Below are 17,608 nucleotides of genomic sequence, written 5' to 3' on the forward strand. Positions count from 1 at the left end.
GGTGATGAGAAGGTTTCAGAGGAGGACGTTCAGGATAAACTGCCAATCAGCTCTTCCTTTCGCTTGCTTTCTTTCTTCGTGGGTGAATCCAGAATACATCCTGACCCACCGCTTCCTTCTCCTCTACCACAAAACCAAACAAGTACACCATCTCAGCTCAGTCTGAACATAATTATGTCAGACTTCAACATCAAACATCACTCCCATCATTACGTTGCTTGGACACACTCAAAAGACATTATGATTTCATTCTTTTTGACGATGTCTCTCCAAACAAGTACAAAATCTACTCAAGCTGCAGTCTGAAAGTGAGCTAAGAGATGAACGTGATACCCAGGTGGAAATAGAGGCATCTCTTGTAGCTGTGAACTATTCAGTCCCAAACACCCAGCCAACATGTTGTCCCCTCCAAATGTCTTCAGATCCTGGTTGGAGCAGAAGAGGCTCCAGCTGTTTGCTTCGTTCTCTCAGCATTTACTTATTTATATGTTGTCAGTGGTGTGAGTAACACTGAGTGAGTGTGCACTGGAGTCAGATTTATTCCAGAGGACAATGACCTTATCGGGTTGAAGTGAAACAAGGTTTTTCAGACTTAGTTCATCTTCAAGAGCAATTAATTTTCCTCTTGGGAAACAATAAAAGTCTTTTCATTGTCCCTTCAATGATCTTGTGGTATTTCAGTGGGTCTCAAAGTGCAGTTAATAACTGATTTGTTGGGTCAGGATATGATCTTATTTTGGTTTCAGAGGGCCTGTCAGAAAAAGTTTGTCTCATTTTAATTTCTCAAAATAACTCTTTTTGCATTGAATTGTATATCTTATTCAGGAGCAGGAACACCAAAAGAGGTCACCATAAAAACAAGATGGCATTAATATACTGTATGTTTTTATAGCATATATTTGTAAGTGACAACTGACTTTATTTGTATGTCCATACCTACTGGATAATATGCATAGAATATATCTGAACAGTTATATTGGTGTCAGCATATCATACGCACTCTCTCTCTCACACACACATACACACACATACACACGCACGCACACACACACACGGCCATCCCAACCCAAACAGGCGAGTCACGAACGTGATTCTGAGCAAACAACTGCTCTCCGTGGCCTTTCGGTACAGTCAAGTAACGCACCCGCAGATGAGAGACTGCGGCGCCTCCAAGAGGATTTTTCAACAAGGACGAGGCCAGTGCAGCCATGTTTGTAGTCCTGTTTGCTAAAAGGTGGACACAGAGATACTGGATTTACGTATTTGCAGGTGCCCCATCCCAGGCGCGTTTCCCGCGTGCGTGTCTGAAGTTGAACGCGGATGGACTCTGAGCTTCCGGAGTTGGCCGCAAGCCGGACTTTTGAATTTGTTCGTGTCGTTTAGGGTTTTCACAAGTGACTGTGAGCCGGACACGTAACACGAGTCGTCCCCATGCAGTTACCACCTCTGCAACACGGCGATATCCACGGACACAGTAGGTTAGCTCCAGAACGAGTCTACTACACGATACACCTTCAAAATGGATGGTTTTGGTGTGACAGGAGGCAGAGGAAGGTAAACCAACAGCAACGAGGAAGTCGGGAAAAAAATCTACACTATAGAGGTCGACATACACAGGCTTCCTTTTCGCGAGCTGGCACGACGTAATATAAAGCAAAATGTTTTTTTGTTTAATTGAATGATTGTTAAGATAAGATAAGATGAACTTTATTGATCCCGCAGTGGGGAAATTCACCTGTTGTGGCAGCTCACATGGACAGAAGAGGAGTGCAAAAAGCAAAGAGTGTGCAAAAACAGTTACAAAAGAGTGTAGAGGTAAAATAAATTAACAATTTACAAGGTAAGTAAAAATAGTACACTATAAAGCTATATACAAGTCCTCGTAAGGGAAGAAAGAGGACAGTGTCAGTAATACATTTAGTATTTGGTATTCTTGGCACCAAAGTGGATGGAAACCTCCATACATTCAGTTGGTGATGCAGAAAGTATTTATTAACATTTTAAACTTTACACAGCACCTCATCCATACGCAAAAAGAACGACGAAGACACAGAAATTGCACCACTTTTGATGATCTTTTTACAGTTGGTCCTGCTTTGCTGTCAATGTCTGTTTTACACTGCTGATATTTCAGTTAAGAGACTGATTAGGAATTTAATAGTCTGTTGTTAATTATACACGTAATAAGAAGTAAATAAAAAACAACATCATTGTGATTTGGCCAGAAACTACAGTAATTTCCACCCTCATTAGGTGACAGTGTCAGTCCTAAGTGCAATTTTTTAGTATATGCTATATCAGGTTTAATGTTTAAGAGCTCTGCGGGGTGCATTTGCACGATTACATGACCAGCATTACTCTGTTTTTATGGGGACACACATAGAGCTTGAAGCAGAAAGCCTGAGTTAACAATGAAAGTTGGTAGCCCTTGTCGTGATACTCAAGGTTTTGTTGAGCCAGCTAAAGCAAAGAAAGCCTGGCTATGTTGAGCTTGTTTCATGGTATGCCCCTCTGGCAGACCAGGCTCTTCACTTCCCTGTCACCACGCATTATTGATCTTGTTTTTTTACTGAAAAATGTCCACATTTCATAAGCATCGTGACAAAAACCATCCACACTTGTTTATGGACACAAAACCAATCTGTGTGGAAACGAGCCATCTGAATAACATTGAAAAGCCTGGCTTCGAGCTCAGCATAAGTCGCTAACCAATTTAACAAAGCAAGACCATGAAGTTAAACCACACCACTGCTTTTCTTCCTGAGAAAACCTGGCATACATCAGTTATCAGTTATTATCAGTTTAAAGGTGGCAAAATGTTCATTTTAATTGCAGTGAGGCTTACAACCATGCAGCAACTTCTGGGGCTGAAAAATGAAGCCAGCAGTCTATGGCTGCAGCTGAGTAACTCTATCTGTGCTGGAATTCTGCCACACAATATCAAATGTAACTCCTTTAGGTGTTTAAGGATTAAACTCTTTTCAATCACAATATTTGGGAATGATATTGTTGAGGAATAGATGGTATTTTATAATCAAGATAATTGTAAACCTTTATGGGTGACATTTTCTATTTTCTTTGTTTTTTTAGGACTAAGAAACAAGTGAAAACTGAAGCCAAAAACTAGACGTGACTGGGGAACCCTTTAGAAAGCATGATCAAAATCAAGCCACAATGTATTTACTTGACACTGATGAGTTTATAACATTTGACTCTGATGTCTCTGATGAAACTGGAAATGTGATGGCGCCCAGAAGAGGAACCATAGAAGGAACATTCCTCTGGCCTCCTGTGTACAGGTCTCCTTGTTTCCCTGTCTTCTTTTATGCTGGCAACAGAAGATATAACAGAGATCTGTCCAGATATCCTAAAGATGAGTCACATACTATTGACCCGCACATTGTTACACTGGCAAAGGCCCTTCATTATTTAGGAGATGAACTCCGAGAAACGGATAGTTTACGAAGGGCATGCGATGTTCAATTTTTAAGTATTTCTCCCCAGCCCATCTCCTTGTACAACTTGGTCATGTACCCTAAGATCCTCATCGCATGTGTTGCTCGACGTTTCCTCCGCCGTTTAAAAAGGTTCACAAGGGGCCGTGGAAGTGACCGTAATGCCTTGGAGAAAATGGAGCAACTTGTTATGCCTGAGCGAAAGCTAGCTGAATACTCCCTGCCAGGTAAATCTCACCTCCAAATCTCCTCAGATCCTGGTCAGAGCGCAAGAGGCTCCAGCTGTTTGTCTTATTCTCTCAGTGCATCAGGCGATGAAAGTGATGCCCAGGTGGAAATGGAAGCATCTCTGAAAGCTGTGAACTATTCAGTCCCAAACACCCAGCCAACCTGTTGTCCCCTCCAGATGTCTTCAGATCCTGGTTGGAGCAGAAGAGGCTCCAGCTGTTTGCTTCGTTCTCTCAGCGTTCCCTCACTGAGTCAGGTAACCTCTGCAAAGAACAAGACCTTCACACGAGCTAAGAGCTTACCTGACTTGCTGCTGGAAAACAGCTTTGAGGAGTTTACTCCTGATATCACTGTTGATGAAAACGATGAAGCCTACTGGTTGCGGTGCTCCTGCCCAGGCCTGTACCAGTGCAGGGTGACAGGCCTGGTGTTCCACATGGAGGGAGAAGGAGACGTGGTCTACAGGATTGTCCCTTGGAACAGGAGACTGTTGGCCCAACACCACAAGCAGCCTGCAGGACCCCTGTTTGACATCAAATGTCTGCAGCAGTCTGTGTGTCAGCTTCATCTCCCACACTGTGAGATCTGCTCCACAGGTGGATGTGATCTCTTGTCAGTTGCTCATGTGAATGATGAGGGCATCGAGTTCATCATCCCTCATGAGATAACAGAAAGTCATGTTGTTGTTAACATCACAGGGTTTTCTGCTTTCGGTAATGTCAAAGATGCAGACTCACCACCTGACCCGGTGCGAGCGCTGGTTCTGCTGTTCTACAGGCCTCCTGCTGATCCTGATCCCACATCCCTCCTCAATGTGTTGTTGCTACCGAGGAACGTGGTGCTCCAGGATGTGCTGCGCACCAGGAAGAAATTAGTTGGGGATGAGAGCTACATTGAGATGTCTCCACACTGCAAACTGCACCCAAAGCAGGAATACACACTGTCCACCTGTCCTGAAGACGACTCCGTTCTAATCCAGCCGAAAGATGCAGAATTTGACTGTGACAACTACGACAACTACTTCCCATCATTCCAGGTGAATTTGGAAAACATCCTGAAACATCTTAAGCTGTTGTTAACAGACATCGACAAACACCGTGTCTGGGAAAGACAAATTTGTCTTTCATCCACTGGAGTAAAAAGGTCCTGTGGGCCGAGCATTTTGAACCTGCCTTCAAGAGAGAAGCTGTTTGACATACGGAGCAGCTTCATCGATGGGATATCAGGACCGGTTCTCAAAAGTCTGCTGGACAAACTGTTTGACAAGAAGGTGATGACTGATTCAGAGAGGGAGTCAGCGGACGAGATGCAAAACAAGAGAGACAAAGCTCGTTTTGTTATCGACACAGTGAGGTTGAAAGGTGAAGCTGCTAGTTCAGAGATGATTGAGTTTCTGTGTGAGACAGACCCCTTCCTCTGTGAACATCTTGGGTTGGTCTGAAGGAAAATGACCACTTGATGCATGAAGAACCTGTTGACCTGGTGGTGAGAGTCTCATTATGCTGTAGGAGTGTACCTATTCGTGAAATTGTGGTTGAAGTGAAACAGCAAAAAGAGCTGCTATAAATTGAAAAATAGTTGCCCAAGTTTTGTCAGTTTTCTTGTAATTGATAAAGACATGGGGACATCATGATGTAGTGAATACATACACTGTATGTACTTTTAACTTGCTGGCATTATGTTGAAAAAACAATTTGCTATATTGATATTGCTTAAGGGGCGGCACGGTGGTGCAGTGGTTAGCACTGTCGCCTCATAGCAAGAGGGTTCCAGGTTCGAATCCCGGTCTGGGCCCTTCTATGTGGAGTTTGCATGTTCTTCCCGTGCCTGCGTGGGTTTTCTCCGGGTACTCCGGCTTCCTCCCACAATACCAAAAACATGCACATTAGGTTAATTGGCTACTCTACATTGCCCCTAGGTGTGAGTGTGAGAGTGTGTGGTTGTTTGTCTTTGTGTGTTGGCCCTGCGATTGACTGGCGACCAGTCCAGAGTGAACCCCGCCTCTCGCCCGTAGTCAGCTGGGATAGGCTCCAGCTCCCCCGCGACCCTCATGGATAAGCGGTATAGAAAATGGATGGATATTGCTTAACTCTCAGACATTTTCAGGCCAACAGGCTACTGGTTGGACTGTAAGGTTGTCTTTTTATGATTTCAACTCAAATATTTGTCCCATAACAACTATAAGTATAATTTTCAAACAGAAATGTATGTACTCCTAAAAAAAAATCTATATACCAAAGCTAAGTAAATTGTTTTTTTTTGGCAGCAGCAGAATTTGCTTTGCTCTCATTTTCTCTTCTTGTCCTGTATTGTCCCTCCCTCTCCAGTCATCTCTTCTCATCTGTTCTTTGCTTCCCTCTCCTCACCATTCCCAAAAGAATCATTAATATGTTTGACTTTAATTGTCTGTATACACAGTGTGCAGCTTCTGCTGGGGTACGGCAGCACCTCAGAATCATATGCAGTAATTCATATCTACAGGACATAAAGTACACCGTAATTCAGGAGGAGAAGCCCGCTGTCGAACACAACCAAGGTGATGATTATCAAAAATCACTTTTATTTAACTTTCTTAAGTAAACAACGTGATGTCGGGCGTAGACACAAATCACAACCAAATGTGACACTGATTTTCTGCGGGTTATAACAGCTGACACCAGCACCCAGCCCTGGGTGATATTCACAGACGTTTGGTAACAATGAATCAGGCTCCTACGTCGTAGTATTATAGTACAACCGAACGATGACAAAAACAAACAAACGAACAAAAAAAAAACGCCTTCACGTATGACCACCTTAAGTTTGTGTTTATAATGAAATGTTTCCGCATCCAAACATCCAGTTGTATTTATTTATTAATCTTTTTTTTTTTTTTTTTTTGAGTACGTGGGTGTACCGGAACTTCGTGATCGACGTGTATGTGAGAAACCAAAAGTGGAAACGTTTAGCAGCGCCATATGAAAGAGCAACCTCATCCTTCTGTACCCCAAAGTTATCTGTGGAATCGTGACAGTTTCTGATTGGGAAATATTATCAGTGAAGCCTGCCAGTGTCCTCCGTCCAGCTCCGGTTCCATGACGGTCTCCGGCTGTCCCACAACAACCCACCAACCCAGAGACTACAGACAGCTCTCAGTCGCAGCTCTCATCCCTTCCTGGTAAGAGGACAACGTTCGTGTCAACACACACTAACCCATACACAACTCAATGCCAATATACACGCTAACTGTGTATGTGTAAGTGAGGAAGTTAAGGACACATACTGGTCAAGCTGTAAGGTTGAATTCATTTTTCAAACTTTGTTGGTAGATAAGGATTTACATACATGACTTCATATTTGCAGAGCTTAAGAAGTTGTTAAGTATTGTCCATAAATGACTTTCTTATTTTTATTTTTGCCATTATGTAAGCTAATGGAGAATTTATGGGTGTGTCTTTGATAAGATTGAACTGCAGGCCTCCACTTCGGAGAACAGTCAAGCCAATCCCCCATCCCATTTTGTTTTCAAGTGCGTTTATATACGAGACATTAAGGTAATACCAAACTGGAATCATGACCCTTCTGTTGAGAGAAACCTTTACTAAGAGTGTCTTTGGTTAGAACTGGGGGTTATCAGGAGGAAGTTCTAATGTAGTTTTCAAAATTTAAGCATTCTGAGTTGATTTATATGGGTTGTTTTTACTCAGATTGGAGTTAAAGGAAGCTTCCTGCTCCAGTATTTGACAATTGAGAGGAGTTGAAGTTGAGTAGTCTCATTGCACAGAAGACACTCATGCTGCTGTCATTTGTAGCATAGTGTGAATGGGCAGCACTCCCATATGCTGACCTCAGGAAGAGAATACTTTGATGGACACAGCAGGTTCTGCTTTAAGTTTCTGGTTAAAGGGGAGTTTCTCCTTGTCTCTGCCGCCAAGTTCTTGCTCATGGGGGAAAGTTGGGTTTTCATAAAGTAAATTAAAACAAAAATTAAGTGCATTCTAGACCTGCTGAATAGTACCTGGAGATAATCTCCCTTGTGATTTGGTGCTGCACAATCCATACAAGTGGCCAAACTAAATAATTGATAAACACTGTGTGCAATTTACTGGCACATCCACTCGTGACATTTCATGCTGATGCTCTTCTTCGGACCATTGAAATCTGCTGCTTTAACAACAAATATTACTGAGACCATCACAGAAAATTGCAAATGAGCATTTAATATCCACAGATTTCCTTTATAGACACTACTACTGACTACCCATGTGACAAACTGACCATACATAGTCCAGCCATACACTAGGGTTTGACCTAATCTTGTTAAAATAAAATGACTGTGCTGACACACTGCTGAGACGCAGCTTATTTTAACAATTGTGTAGTCTTCTCTCTCTGCATTCACAAGTACACATTATTCACTATCATTATTATTATTATTTTTAATAATCAACTGTGTTATACATAGAAACAACTATGAATAATTGTATTTAAAAATCGAAAACAGTTTTATATTTCAAAAAGGATTTTAATTGTCCATTCTCTGCTTCATTTTAGAGACTGGGACCAGATTAAAACACAAAAAGGTTTCTGTTTGGGAGTCAGAAGTTGAAAAAGGACGAGATGGAACAAAAAGAAGGAAAAACTTCTCCTCCCTTCTCTGCTGGGTATGCAGGCAGTTGTAAGAAGACAGATGACACACAGCAAGCTGATGAGGAAGAGTTGACAAGAGACAGAAATGAGTTACCATGCAAAAATCAAGAATGTCAACCTTCTGTCTCAGAAAAACGGATGACTGGTGACGAGAAGGTTTCAGAGGAGGATGTTCAGGATAAACCGCCAATCAGCTCTTCCTTTCCTTTCTTCTCTTCCTTCGTGGGTAAATCTGTGATACATCCTGACCCACCGCTTCCTTCTCCTCTACCACAACAGCCGAACAAGTACACCATCTCAGCTCAGTCTGAACATAGTTCTGCCAGACTTCAACTTCAAACGTCACTCCCATCATTATGCTGGTTGGACACATTCAAAAGACATGATGATTTCATTCCTTTTGACGATGTCTCTCCATGTCCAGAGAGCAGTGCTGTGGTTCTCCAAAGCTGCAGCACAGGAGGAAAAGAGGAACAAGCATTTCAGAATAAGCCAGAACCTCAGTCACATTCATCCAAGTTATCAGCATCATATAAATGCAATGAACGCAGCAAAATGAACTCAGCTGTGGAGCATGAAAGAACCCCAATAACGCTCAATTTGAGAAGAAAGAAAAAATTTAAGAAAGATTCCCCGAGTACTGCAACCATTAATTCAGCTGACTACGTGATTGATCAACTTTCACCTAGTGCATTCACTTATAGAAGCTTCAGAACTTTGGGAAGAACTGAAAAAACAGATGCACGTCCATTGCCAGTGCACACACAGAGTAAGGTTGGAGGTGACCACAGTGCCCCAGAAGAAATGTTGCCACCTGTAAATGTTGGGTACACTTCAACTGAAAGCTCTCTTTCTGTTGATTCTCACCTTCAACAACCATCAGTTTGCTCTGTGGAACAGGCAACAGTCTCCTCTTTGCCGTCTTATGACATGTTCTCACTCAGTCAAATGACATCTTCAAAGAACAAGAAGTTTCCACAACCTATAAACTTCTCTAACACACCAACATTTACTGATTACACTGTTGACACTGACTCCACTGAGTCAGATTGTGACACTAATGAATACATCAACTCAGCTGTAGAGCATAAAAGAACCTCCACAGGCCTCAGCTCGAGAAAAAAGAAAAACTTTAAGAAACACTTCTCTAGTACTGCTTCTGCTATTGATTCCACTGACTACATGAGTGATCAGCCTCTGCCTGGTGCACTCACAGAAAGAGGAATAATAAAAAGTGACTCCTCTGTAGCAAATGCCACAGTAGGAGTTCATCAGGATAACAGCAGGGGAATGGTGATACATGGAAAAACTGGTCCCTCCACCCTTGAGGTCTCCACTGACACCTTTGGAGAAGTTCTTGATGATGATTCAGACTCTCCTGTATTCTCTGAGGAAGCAACAGAATGGAATAAATTGTTTGGCATCACAGATTATGGATCATTTCAGTCACCTGCTTGGGAAATGGAACATGGTCCTTTTACTCTTGAAAGAAGTAGAGAAAATCAATTTGAGATTTCACCTCTGCAGTCTGAAAGTGCATCAGGAGGTGAAAGTGATGCCCAGCTGGAAATGGAGACATCTCTTACAGGTGTAAACTACTCAGGCACAAACACCCAACCAACCTATTGTGCCCCCCAAACCTCTTCAGATAGTTGGCTCTATGGCATGCATTTTCTTCGTTCTCTCAGCGTTCCCTCACTGAGGGAGTCAACCTCTGCAGAGAACAAGACCTTCACACAGACTACAAACTTCTCTGGCACACCATTAAAATACTCTACAGTGTTTACTGATAAGATTGTTGACACTGACTCTACTGACTGTGATTGTGACCCTGACCCTGGCCTCAGCTCGAGAAAAAAGAAGAAAATCAAGAAACACTTCTCTAGTACTGCTTCTGCTATTGATTCCACTGATTGCATGAATGATCAGCCTCTGCCTGATGACTCCTCTATAGCAAATGATGCAATGGGAGTTGATCAGTATAAGAGCAGGGAAAAAGTAGTCTATGGGACAGTTCGTCCCTCCACCCTTGTGCTCTCCACCAACCCCTCTGGAGCACTTCTTGATGATGATTCAGACTCTCTTGTGTTCTATGATGGAGAAAAAGAAAGGGATAAAATTTTTGGTAGCACAGATTATGGATCATTTCGGTCACTTGCTTGGCAAGTGGAACATGGTCCTTTTACTCTTGAAAGAAGTGGAGACAGTCAGTCTCAGCTGATGTCTGAATTTGTTGAAATTGTGTCAGGATGTGAAAGTGAGGCCCAATTGGAAACAGAGGCATCTCCTACAGGTGTGAACTATTCAGTCACAAACACCCAGCCAACTTGTTGTCCCCTCCAAATGTCTTCAGATCCTGGTTGGAGCAGAAGAGGCTCCAGCTGTTTGCTTCGTTCTCTCAGCGTTCCCTCACTGAGTCAGGTAACCTCTGCAAAGAACAAGACCTTCACACGAGCTAAGAGCTTACCTGACTTGCTGCTGGAAAACAGCTTTGAGGAGTTTACTCCTGATATCACTGTTGATGAAACCGATGAAGCCTACTGGTTGCGGTGCTCCTGCCCAGGCCTGTACCAGTGCAGGGTGACAGGCCTGGTGTTCCACATGGAGGGAGAAGGAGACGTGGTCTACAGGATTGTCCCTTGGAACAGGAGACTGTTGACCCAACACCACAAGCAGCCTGCAGGACCCCTGTTTGACATCAAATGTCTGCAGCAGTCTGTGTGTCAGCTTCATCTCCCACACTGTGAGATCTGGTCCACAGATTGTTTCTTGTCAGTTGCTCATGTGAATGATGAGGGCATCGAGTTCATCACCCCTCATAAGATAACAGAAAGTCATGTTGCTATTAACATCACAGGGTTTTCTGCTTTCGGTAATGTCAAAGATGCAGACTCACCACCTGACCCGGTGCGAGCGCTGGTTCTGCTGTTCTACAGGCCTCCTGCTGATCCTGATCCCACATCCCTCCTCAATGTGTTGTTGCTACCGAGGAACGTGGTGCTCCAGGATGTGCTGCGCACCAGGAAGAAATTAGTTGGAGATGAGAGCTACATAGAAACATCCTCACACTGCAAACTGCACCCAAAGCAGGAATACACACTGTCCACTTGTCCTGAAGACGACTCATTTCGAGTTCAGCCAAAAAAAGCAGAATTTGACTGTGACAACTACGACAACTACATCCCATCATTCCAGGTGAGATTTAAAACAATCATTTTAAATATTAACCTGCTTCTTAGAGACACCAGGTGCTCTGACACTGTTTGGGAAAGTGAGGTTTATCTTTCATCCACCGGAGTAAAAAGGTCCTGTGGGCCGAGCATTTTGAACCTGCCTTCAAGAGAGAAGCTGTTTGACATACGGAGCAGCTTCATCGATGGGATATCAGGACCAGTTCTCAAAAGTCTGCTGGACAAACTGTTTGACAAGAAGGTGATGACTGACTCAGAGAGGGAGTCAGCGGACGAGATGCAAAACAAGAGAGACAAAGCTCGTTTTGTTATCGACACAGTGAGCAAGAAAGGTGAAGCTGCTAGTTCAGAGATGATTGGGTTTCTGTGTGAGACAGACCCCTTCCTCTGTGAACATCTTGGGTTGGTCTGAAGCAAAATGACCACTTGGTGCATGAAGAACATGTTGACCTGATGATGACAGGCTCATTATCCTGTAGAAGTTTTCAATCTAATCATGGTGTCATGTGGTTGAAGTGAAACAAAAAGAGCACATTGTTCTTTTCAGCTTTAGATTAATTTAGTGGTAGTTGGATTTTATTGCACATGAAATGACCCTGTTCTACATAAAAACTCTCTTTGAGTGATCTTATATCTTCATTTGCCAGCAGAGGGTGTCATTTGCTTGTTAATGGTCAGAGCGATGCGCTGGAACTTGCTATGAAATGTGATGTGAGGCAAGTTTTTCAAATGCTACACAGACAAGTGGGCTCATAAAAGGAGATGATAACAGTTTATATTATTCAACAAGTTTATGTATTTTACAGCTTGTCACAGATAAACTGGTACCGGCATATATGCTGAACAGCAAGTAAAAACATCTTAATTGTATCAACTTTGTTACTACTGTCTATACTGTACCACTTTGTGAAGAATTTGTATGTTTTTGCTAATGTCCCTTTTCATGATTCCTAAATAATTTCTTACTGAACAATGGCTCATTAATAAGAGAGTCATGTAAAAAACCTTTGGGGTGACAGGTTGTGAATATTAGTAACTTGTTTACAACTGATGGCCTGATGGCTCATTGTAAAAAACAAGTTTTCTTTATTAATGACTATTCATTTTTATAAATGTGTTTCTTTATAATTCTATTTTTTATAACTGTATCGTTCATCATCACATCAAAAATACCAAAATTTGCAGTTTCAACTTTAGCAGCTTTAAGCAGCAGCTTAAGATTGAGGTTGTTATAATTTTTTATTGTCATGGGTGATAACAAACTTAATATCTGTGGAGTTTGCTGTTTGGAGTCTTTTCAAGACTTTGTTGCTTTTCCCAGAAAAATAACAGTTATGAAAATTAATTACCACTCTATAATAACAACCCATACTTTGGTTATGTTGACAGCTTTAAATGATCAATGAAGAATTTGTAAATGATTTATTGACCATTGATAATGGCATTGGTTAAACCTTTTATAATGGTGGCTTTGTTAGTTTAAAAATTCTCAGTGCTTTTCTGTTTTGTTTTGGAAAACTCTTCAATCAACAACATTATTATTATTATTATTATTATTATTATTATTATTATTCAGTTTGTGCCTGTGACTGTGAATTTCCATTATATTTGTAATATTTTATTTACTGTTGTCCATTATTCATTTAGGCTAATGTAGGACAGGTAAAAAGAGCTAATTTTTACATCGAGAAGCTCAAAGTGTTACATGTTTGGATCCCAGATTACACGTATTAAAGTAGTTAATTTCAATCAGTCCACTTATGCATGCAGCTTTATTATTTAATTTGGATTTAAATTTATTTACATTCATTTTATTTATTTTGAAGAGGACATAAATCCAGTTCCTGTTTTTCTCTATATAATTTCCGGTTTTCTCTTAGCTAACTCCCGATAGCTTTTCAGCGATGGAGTAGTCGGTCACGGTGCATCATCCAGCCTTCACACCGGACGGTGATCCGCTGAGTGAGGGAGAGGACCCGCTGTCTCTCTGATAGATTTTCATCCTTTTCACTGAGTGTACCGCGTCACAGGTCGAAGAGAGGCTCAGCAGGAACTTCTGAGACTCTCGGCGTTGACTTATTATATTAACTACATCTCTTGTTGTAACAAGTGGACTTCAGCCGTTGAAGAGCTCAAAGGAGGTGTGGAGGATGAACCCTCAGTGTGCCCGCTGTGGGAAGATCGTCTACCCGACGGAGAAAGTCAGCTGCCTGGACAAGGTGAGCACTTAGTTTGTACACAAAACAAAATGTAGTGTCTCTCAGGTCTATGACTATTCTCTAGATTGCAAATATCTGACAAAACCGTCAAACTGGCGCACATCCGAGTTCAAACTGAAGGTGGATCACAAAATTTGCGAAGTCGTTAGAGACGTAGGTGGATGTGTAGTGAAAGGAAAGCACCTTTCAGTCGGCTTTTACATATGCTAGCACATGAGTGGATTAAAGACGACGTCATACTTGAAATAACACAGTTGTGAGTTTATTTTGAAGTAACTGCTAACATTAAAAAATTGGAGTTGAGAACCCAGGAGGTGATGCATTTTGCCTCACTGACTCACTGGGTGAAAACCTGTGTGAGGTGTTTCTCCTTTAAAATATCTCCCAAATGGTGTTAGCTACAGGGCTACACTGACATCTAATTCTGAATTGTTTCTTCCACTAGTCTCTAAAATGTACCAACAGTACCAAAAAGAGTACCAACACCCTCTCATCGATTACATAAAACAGAAAAATATCGACCTTTTAATCCGTTAACTGAATATACTTGATGTTTTTTCAGACAACGTATAAACCAATAAATGCTTAAGCTGTAGTTATAGAAGATATGTAAGGTGTGAATGTATGCAAAGTTTATGTTAATTGAAATAGCACAAGTCATTCAAACAGTCATGATAAAAACAGGAAGACGAATATTTCAGGACCGTTTTGATAAACATTTGCCTTTTTATGCCAGCATACAAAGGTAAGTGATTGTTGTGTTTGCATGGTAACACTTCTGTAATATTCTGTTGCATAATGGTGATGAATTATTAATTAATATTCAGGAGTCTCATGCATTCAGTCTGTCCTATGAGGGATCAGATGACACAGCAGCATGTAGGCACTGCACACCTTTCAAAATAAATGACTCCCATTTCACATTTATCAGCTTATTAGCATTTACTGTGCGCTAGTTGTGAAAGTAAACAAAACATATCCACCTCCATCATTCAGTATCTCTTAAGTCAGGAGGACTCAGGTTGTAAGAACCAGTAAGGATTATGTTTACCTTCTGTCCTATCTGGTTAAAGCTGACATGACTTGTTTGAAGAGAGACTAAGGATGAAAGAGAGAAACAGTGTGAGAGGCAGTGATTTAAAGAGGACGAGGCTGCCAAAGAAACAAAGTGAGAAAGAGTGTGAGGGTGAAAGAAAGGAATAATTTTGTCATCCAGAGACTTCAGAGTTCCCTGCTGTCCCTTACAAAAGCAAATTTGGAAGCAACTGCTTTTACACTTTAGCTACAAGGACAAAACGGCAAATTCCAAGTGAGAAAATAAAAGCTAACAAGTTTCTCATTTTCTCACTGAAAATTCCTGCAGAATCTGAAGAATTTTGTGTGTGTGGAGACATTAATTGTTGCACGTCAAAAATCACATGAGATTTTTGGCCTTTGAGCTTTGAACTGTTTGAAAACTGGCTCAGAAACTGAGTCTGAATTATAAGATGATTTCATAAGTTGGGCACACCACAGAATTAGCAATTGGTTGGGTTTTGGCTGCTCAGATTTTTGGTTAAACTTCTAATAGATTATATTTTTGGCCTCTTGTGGGCAGCAGAACCAAGTTGTGAACACAGCGCTGACATATCATTAACTTGTGAATTGAACAGAAATGCAAACTATCATCCTGTTTGTCAGTCAAACTGCTTCCTGACGCTAGTCTTGCCTGACACAACTTATCATTACTCTTTTTTTGCATTTTAATACATCATGGTCTGTCATTGCAATTATCCACAGGATTAATATGAAGGCATATGACCATATTAAAAACTCAAACAGATAATTTAGTGCCAACTTGCTCTCTAAGGATTTGAATAATCCTAATGCAGGACAGATGGAAGGCGATCTGAGCTGGATATTTCACGACTTACTTCAGTTTTGCTTTGAGGTCTGTTACACTTTGATCTGAACAAATGTTAGTTTTCATTCATCCTCTGACTGCATTTATATTAAGTCCACGACATGTTCCAGTTGATTCTCTAAACACTAGCTGCCAAACTGCATCGACATAGTCCTGCCCCTGCAGTTTGATTGACAGGCTCATTGTGTCAAGTGCAGAAACATGACAGAAAAACAGAGCTTCAAGGTTCATTCCTGAACTTGGAAACAACAGTACGACAGAAAAAAATGTACTTGATGTTTCCAAAGCTTTCAACAACACCTCACAGCATTTCTCAGCATATGAAGTTGTTCAGTTGTCATGGAGATGGTAAGTTGTTGACATGTGACTTAAGTATGGTATTTCAATCATGTGATAAGAGCTTGTAGAGGGAGTTAAACCATCCCAGTAGGACTAACTTATGCCTGAACACATAACCAGAGTTTTTAAGTCACAAATAATCAGCACAGGTTATTACCAGCAATACAATATATTAAAATCTGCCCCCATATAGATGTAGCTTTCATAGAAAGTGTTATCATTATTATAATTCGGAATATGGTAGCAGGTTGTACACTTTAGTTGCTGTCCATGGGGTGACCTAGATTAGTTAAAAAGTTATTTATTAGCAACAGCAACAAGTCAGGGACAAAATCACTTTATAGTAAATTCTAGAGCTTCAAACTCTGCTATTAATATGTTCTTCAAATACTTCAAGCAATAAAATACAACATATCTTCTTTGTCGCCTCCATGCTGCACCCCCATTATGGCTTAAAAGCTCATTAACACAAAAAAAAGTTGGTAGACTGACTTCTCAAAATGGGAAATGGAAGCATGTGAATGCAAGGTTTCAAATGGCCAAAACTCCATACTTTACGTTAAACACCTCTGTGACAACTGGGCAAACTCTCAATCACTGAAGAAAGCCACAAGATGCTTCTGAAAGCTTTGGGAAATATCAAGTAGTTGGGCCATGAGATGAGATTATTTTGTCAAAGGTCTGAAAGCAGTCTTTTCAGGAAAACAAGAGTGAGTCTAAAGCCTAAATCAACTCATCAAATCCAGTATTGATACCGAGATGTGATTCTGTGTGTGTGTTGTCTCCAGAACTGGCATAAAGGATGTTTCCACTGTGAGGTTTGTAAGATGACCCTGAACATGAAGAACTACAAAGGCTACGACAAGAAACCCTACTGCAATGCGTGAGTCCTGATCTCTCTCTCCCTCTCAGTGTAACACTTATGTCTCTCTCTCTTTCTCTGCATACAGTGTAAATAACATCACATACCCCCTAATGTTTTGTAAATGATATGCTGTATGATGTTCTCATTATAATTATTATAATGTACTCACATTTAGCTTATTATTCGCTTATGCTAGCTATGATGAATTTCAATTAAAGTGTTATTATTTTCTATTTATGAACTCTCCCAGAGTATAAACACCATCCTTTGGCTGTAGCTGCTGTGTTATTATCTGCTTCTGTGCTCTGCCTGCAGGCTGTTCATATCTGAGGCGACCCTTTCGGATTTTTATAGCAGCGATGGTTATGGTTGGTGGTTGTTTTCTGTGGTTTTTGGTTGCGAGCCCAGCCCTGCTTTGCTCCCCTCTGCTGATGCTGTTTACAACCCTGAATCTGTGCATTTCTTCATACTGTTAACACGCATGGTCAGACCTTCATAGAAACCAGCAACATTGAAAATCTCAAAGAAGAAAAAACTTGGATCTTTGTTTGACGGATGTTGGTACTAAATTATAGCTTGTGCTGAAAACTTGTTAGTCTCTTATGGCTGCAGTAAGGGAAGGTTATGGCTTTGACCTCTGACCTTGTCTCTGTTGGTCGCTTGTAATGTTTATGATCTTGGAGGTGAAGTTTATAATTGTAACTATTTTATGCCTTTCCTCTATAACTTCCCACTACATACACATCTGTTTAATGCTGTATAATTTTAGAAAGACACTC

The 17,608-nt window shown here is 41.1% G+C and overlaps 2 protein-coding genes across 9 annotated transcripts in view; both read left to right on the forward strand.

The window, feature by feature from the left end:
• Positions 1-1,199: 1,199 nt before the first annotated feature.
• LOC124049759 (NACHT, LRR and PYD domains-containing protein 1b allele 2-like) lies at positions 1,200-12,780 on the forward strand. Of its 6 annotated transcripts, none has more exons than XM_046371772.1 (4): positions 1,200-1,554; positions 3,091-4,719; positions 6,748-6,840; positions 7,370-8,066. In XM_046371772.1, the coding sequence occupies exons 2-4, from the start codon at positions 3,175-3,177 to the stop codon at positions 7,421-7,423; spliced, it is 1,692 nt and encodes a 563-aa protein (XP_046227728.1). In that variant the 5' UTR covers positions 1,200-1,554; positions 3,091-3,174; the 3' UTR covers positions 7,424-8,066. The 6 variants fall into 6 exon arrangements, with proteins under 6 accessions (XP_046227728.1, XP_046227729.1, XP_046227725.1 ...); XM_046371773.1 differs by lacking the exon at positions 7,370-8,066 and adding an exon at positions 8,217-9,373 and having other exon boundaries at positions 1,201-1,554; XM_046371769.1 differs by lacking the exons at positions 6,748-6,840; positions 7,370-8,066 and having other exon boundaries at positions 1,202-1,554; positions 3,091-5,490.
• A 606-nt stretch (positions 12,781-13,386) lies between these two features.
• Positions 13,387-17,608, forward strand: part of nebl (nebulette) — an 81,211-nt gene continuing 76,989 nt past the window's right edge. For all 3 annotated transcript variants that reach the window (XM_046371765.1, XM_046371766.1, XM_046371767.1), the window contains exons 1-2: positions 13,387-13,722; positions 16,753-16,847. In XM_046371765.1, the coding sequence (XP_046227721.1) occupies positions 13,654-13,722; positions 16,753-16,847 (164 nt within the window). In that variant the 5' untranslated portion in view covers positions 13,387-13,653. The remainder of the gene's footprint in view (positions 13,723-16,752; positions 16,848-17,608) is intronic.

This window comes from Scatophagus argus, chromosome 18, assembly GCF_020382885.2.
Source record: "Scatophagus argus isolate fScaArg1 chromosome 18, fScaArg1.pri, whole genome shotgun sequence".
In the NCBI taxonomy this organism is placed as follows: Eukaryota; Metazoa; Chordata; class Actinopteri; family Scatophagidae; genus Scatophagus; species Scatophagus argus.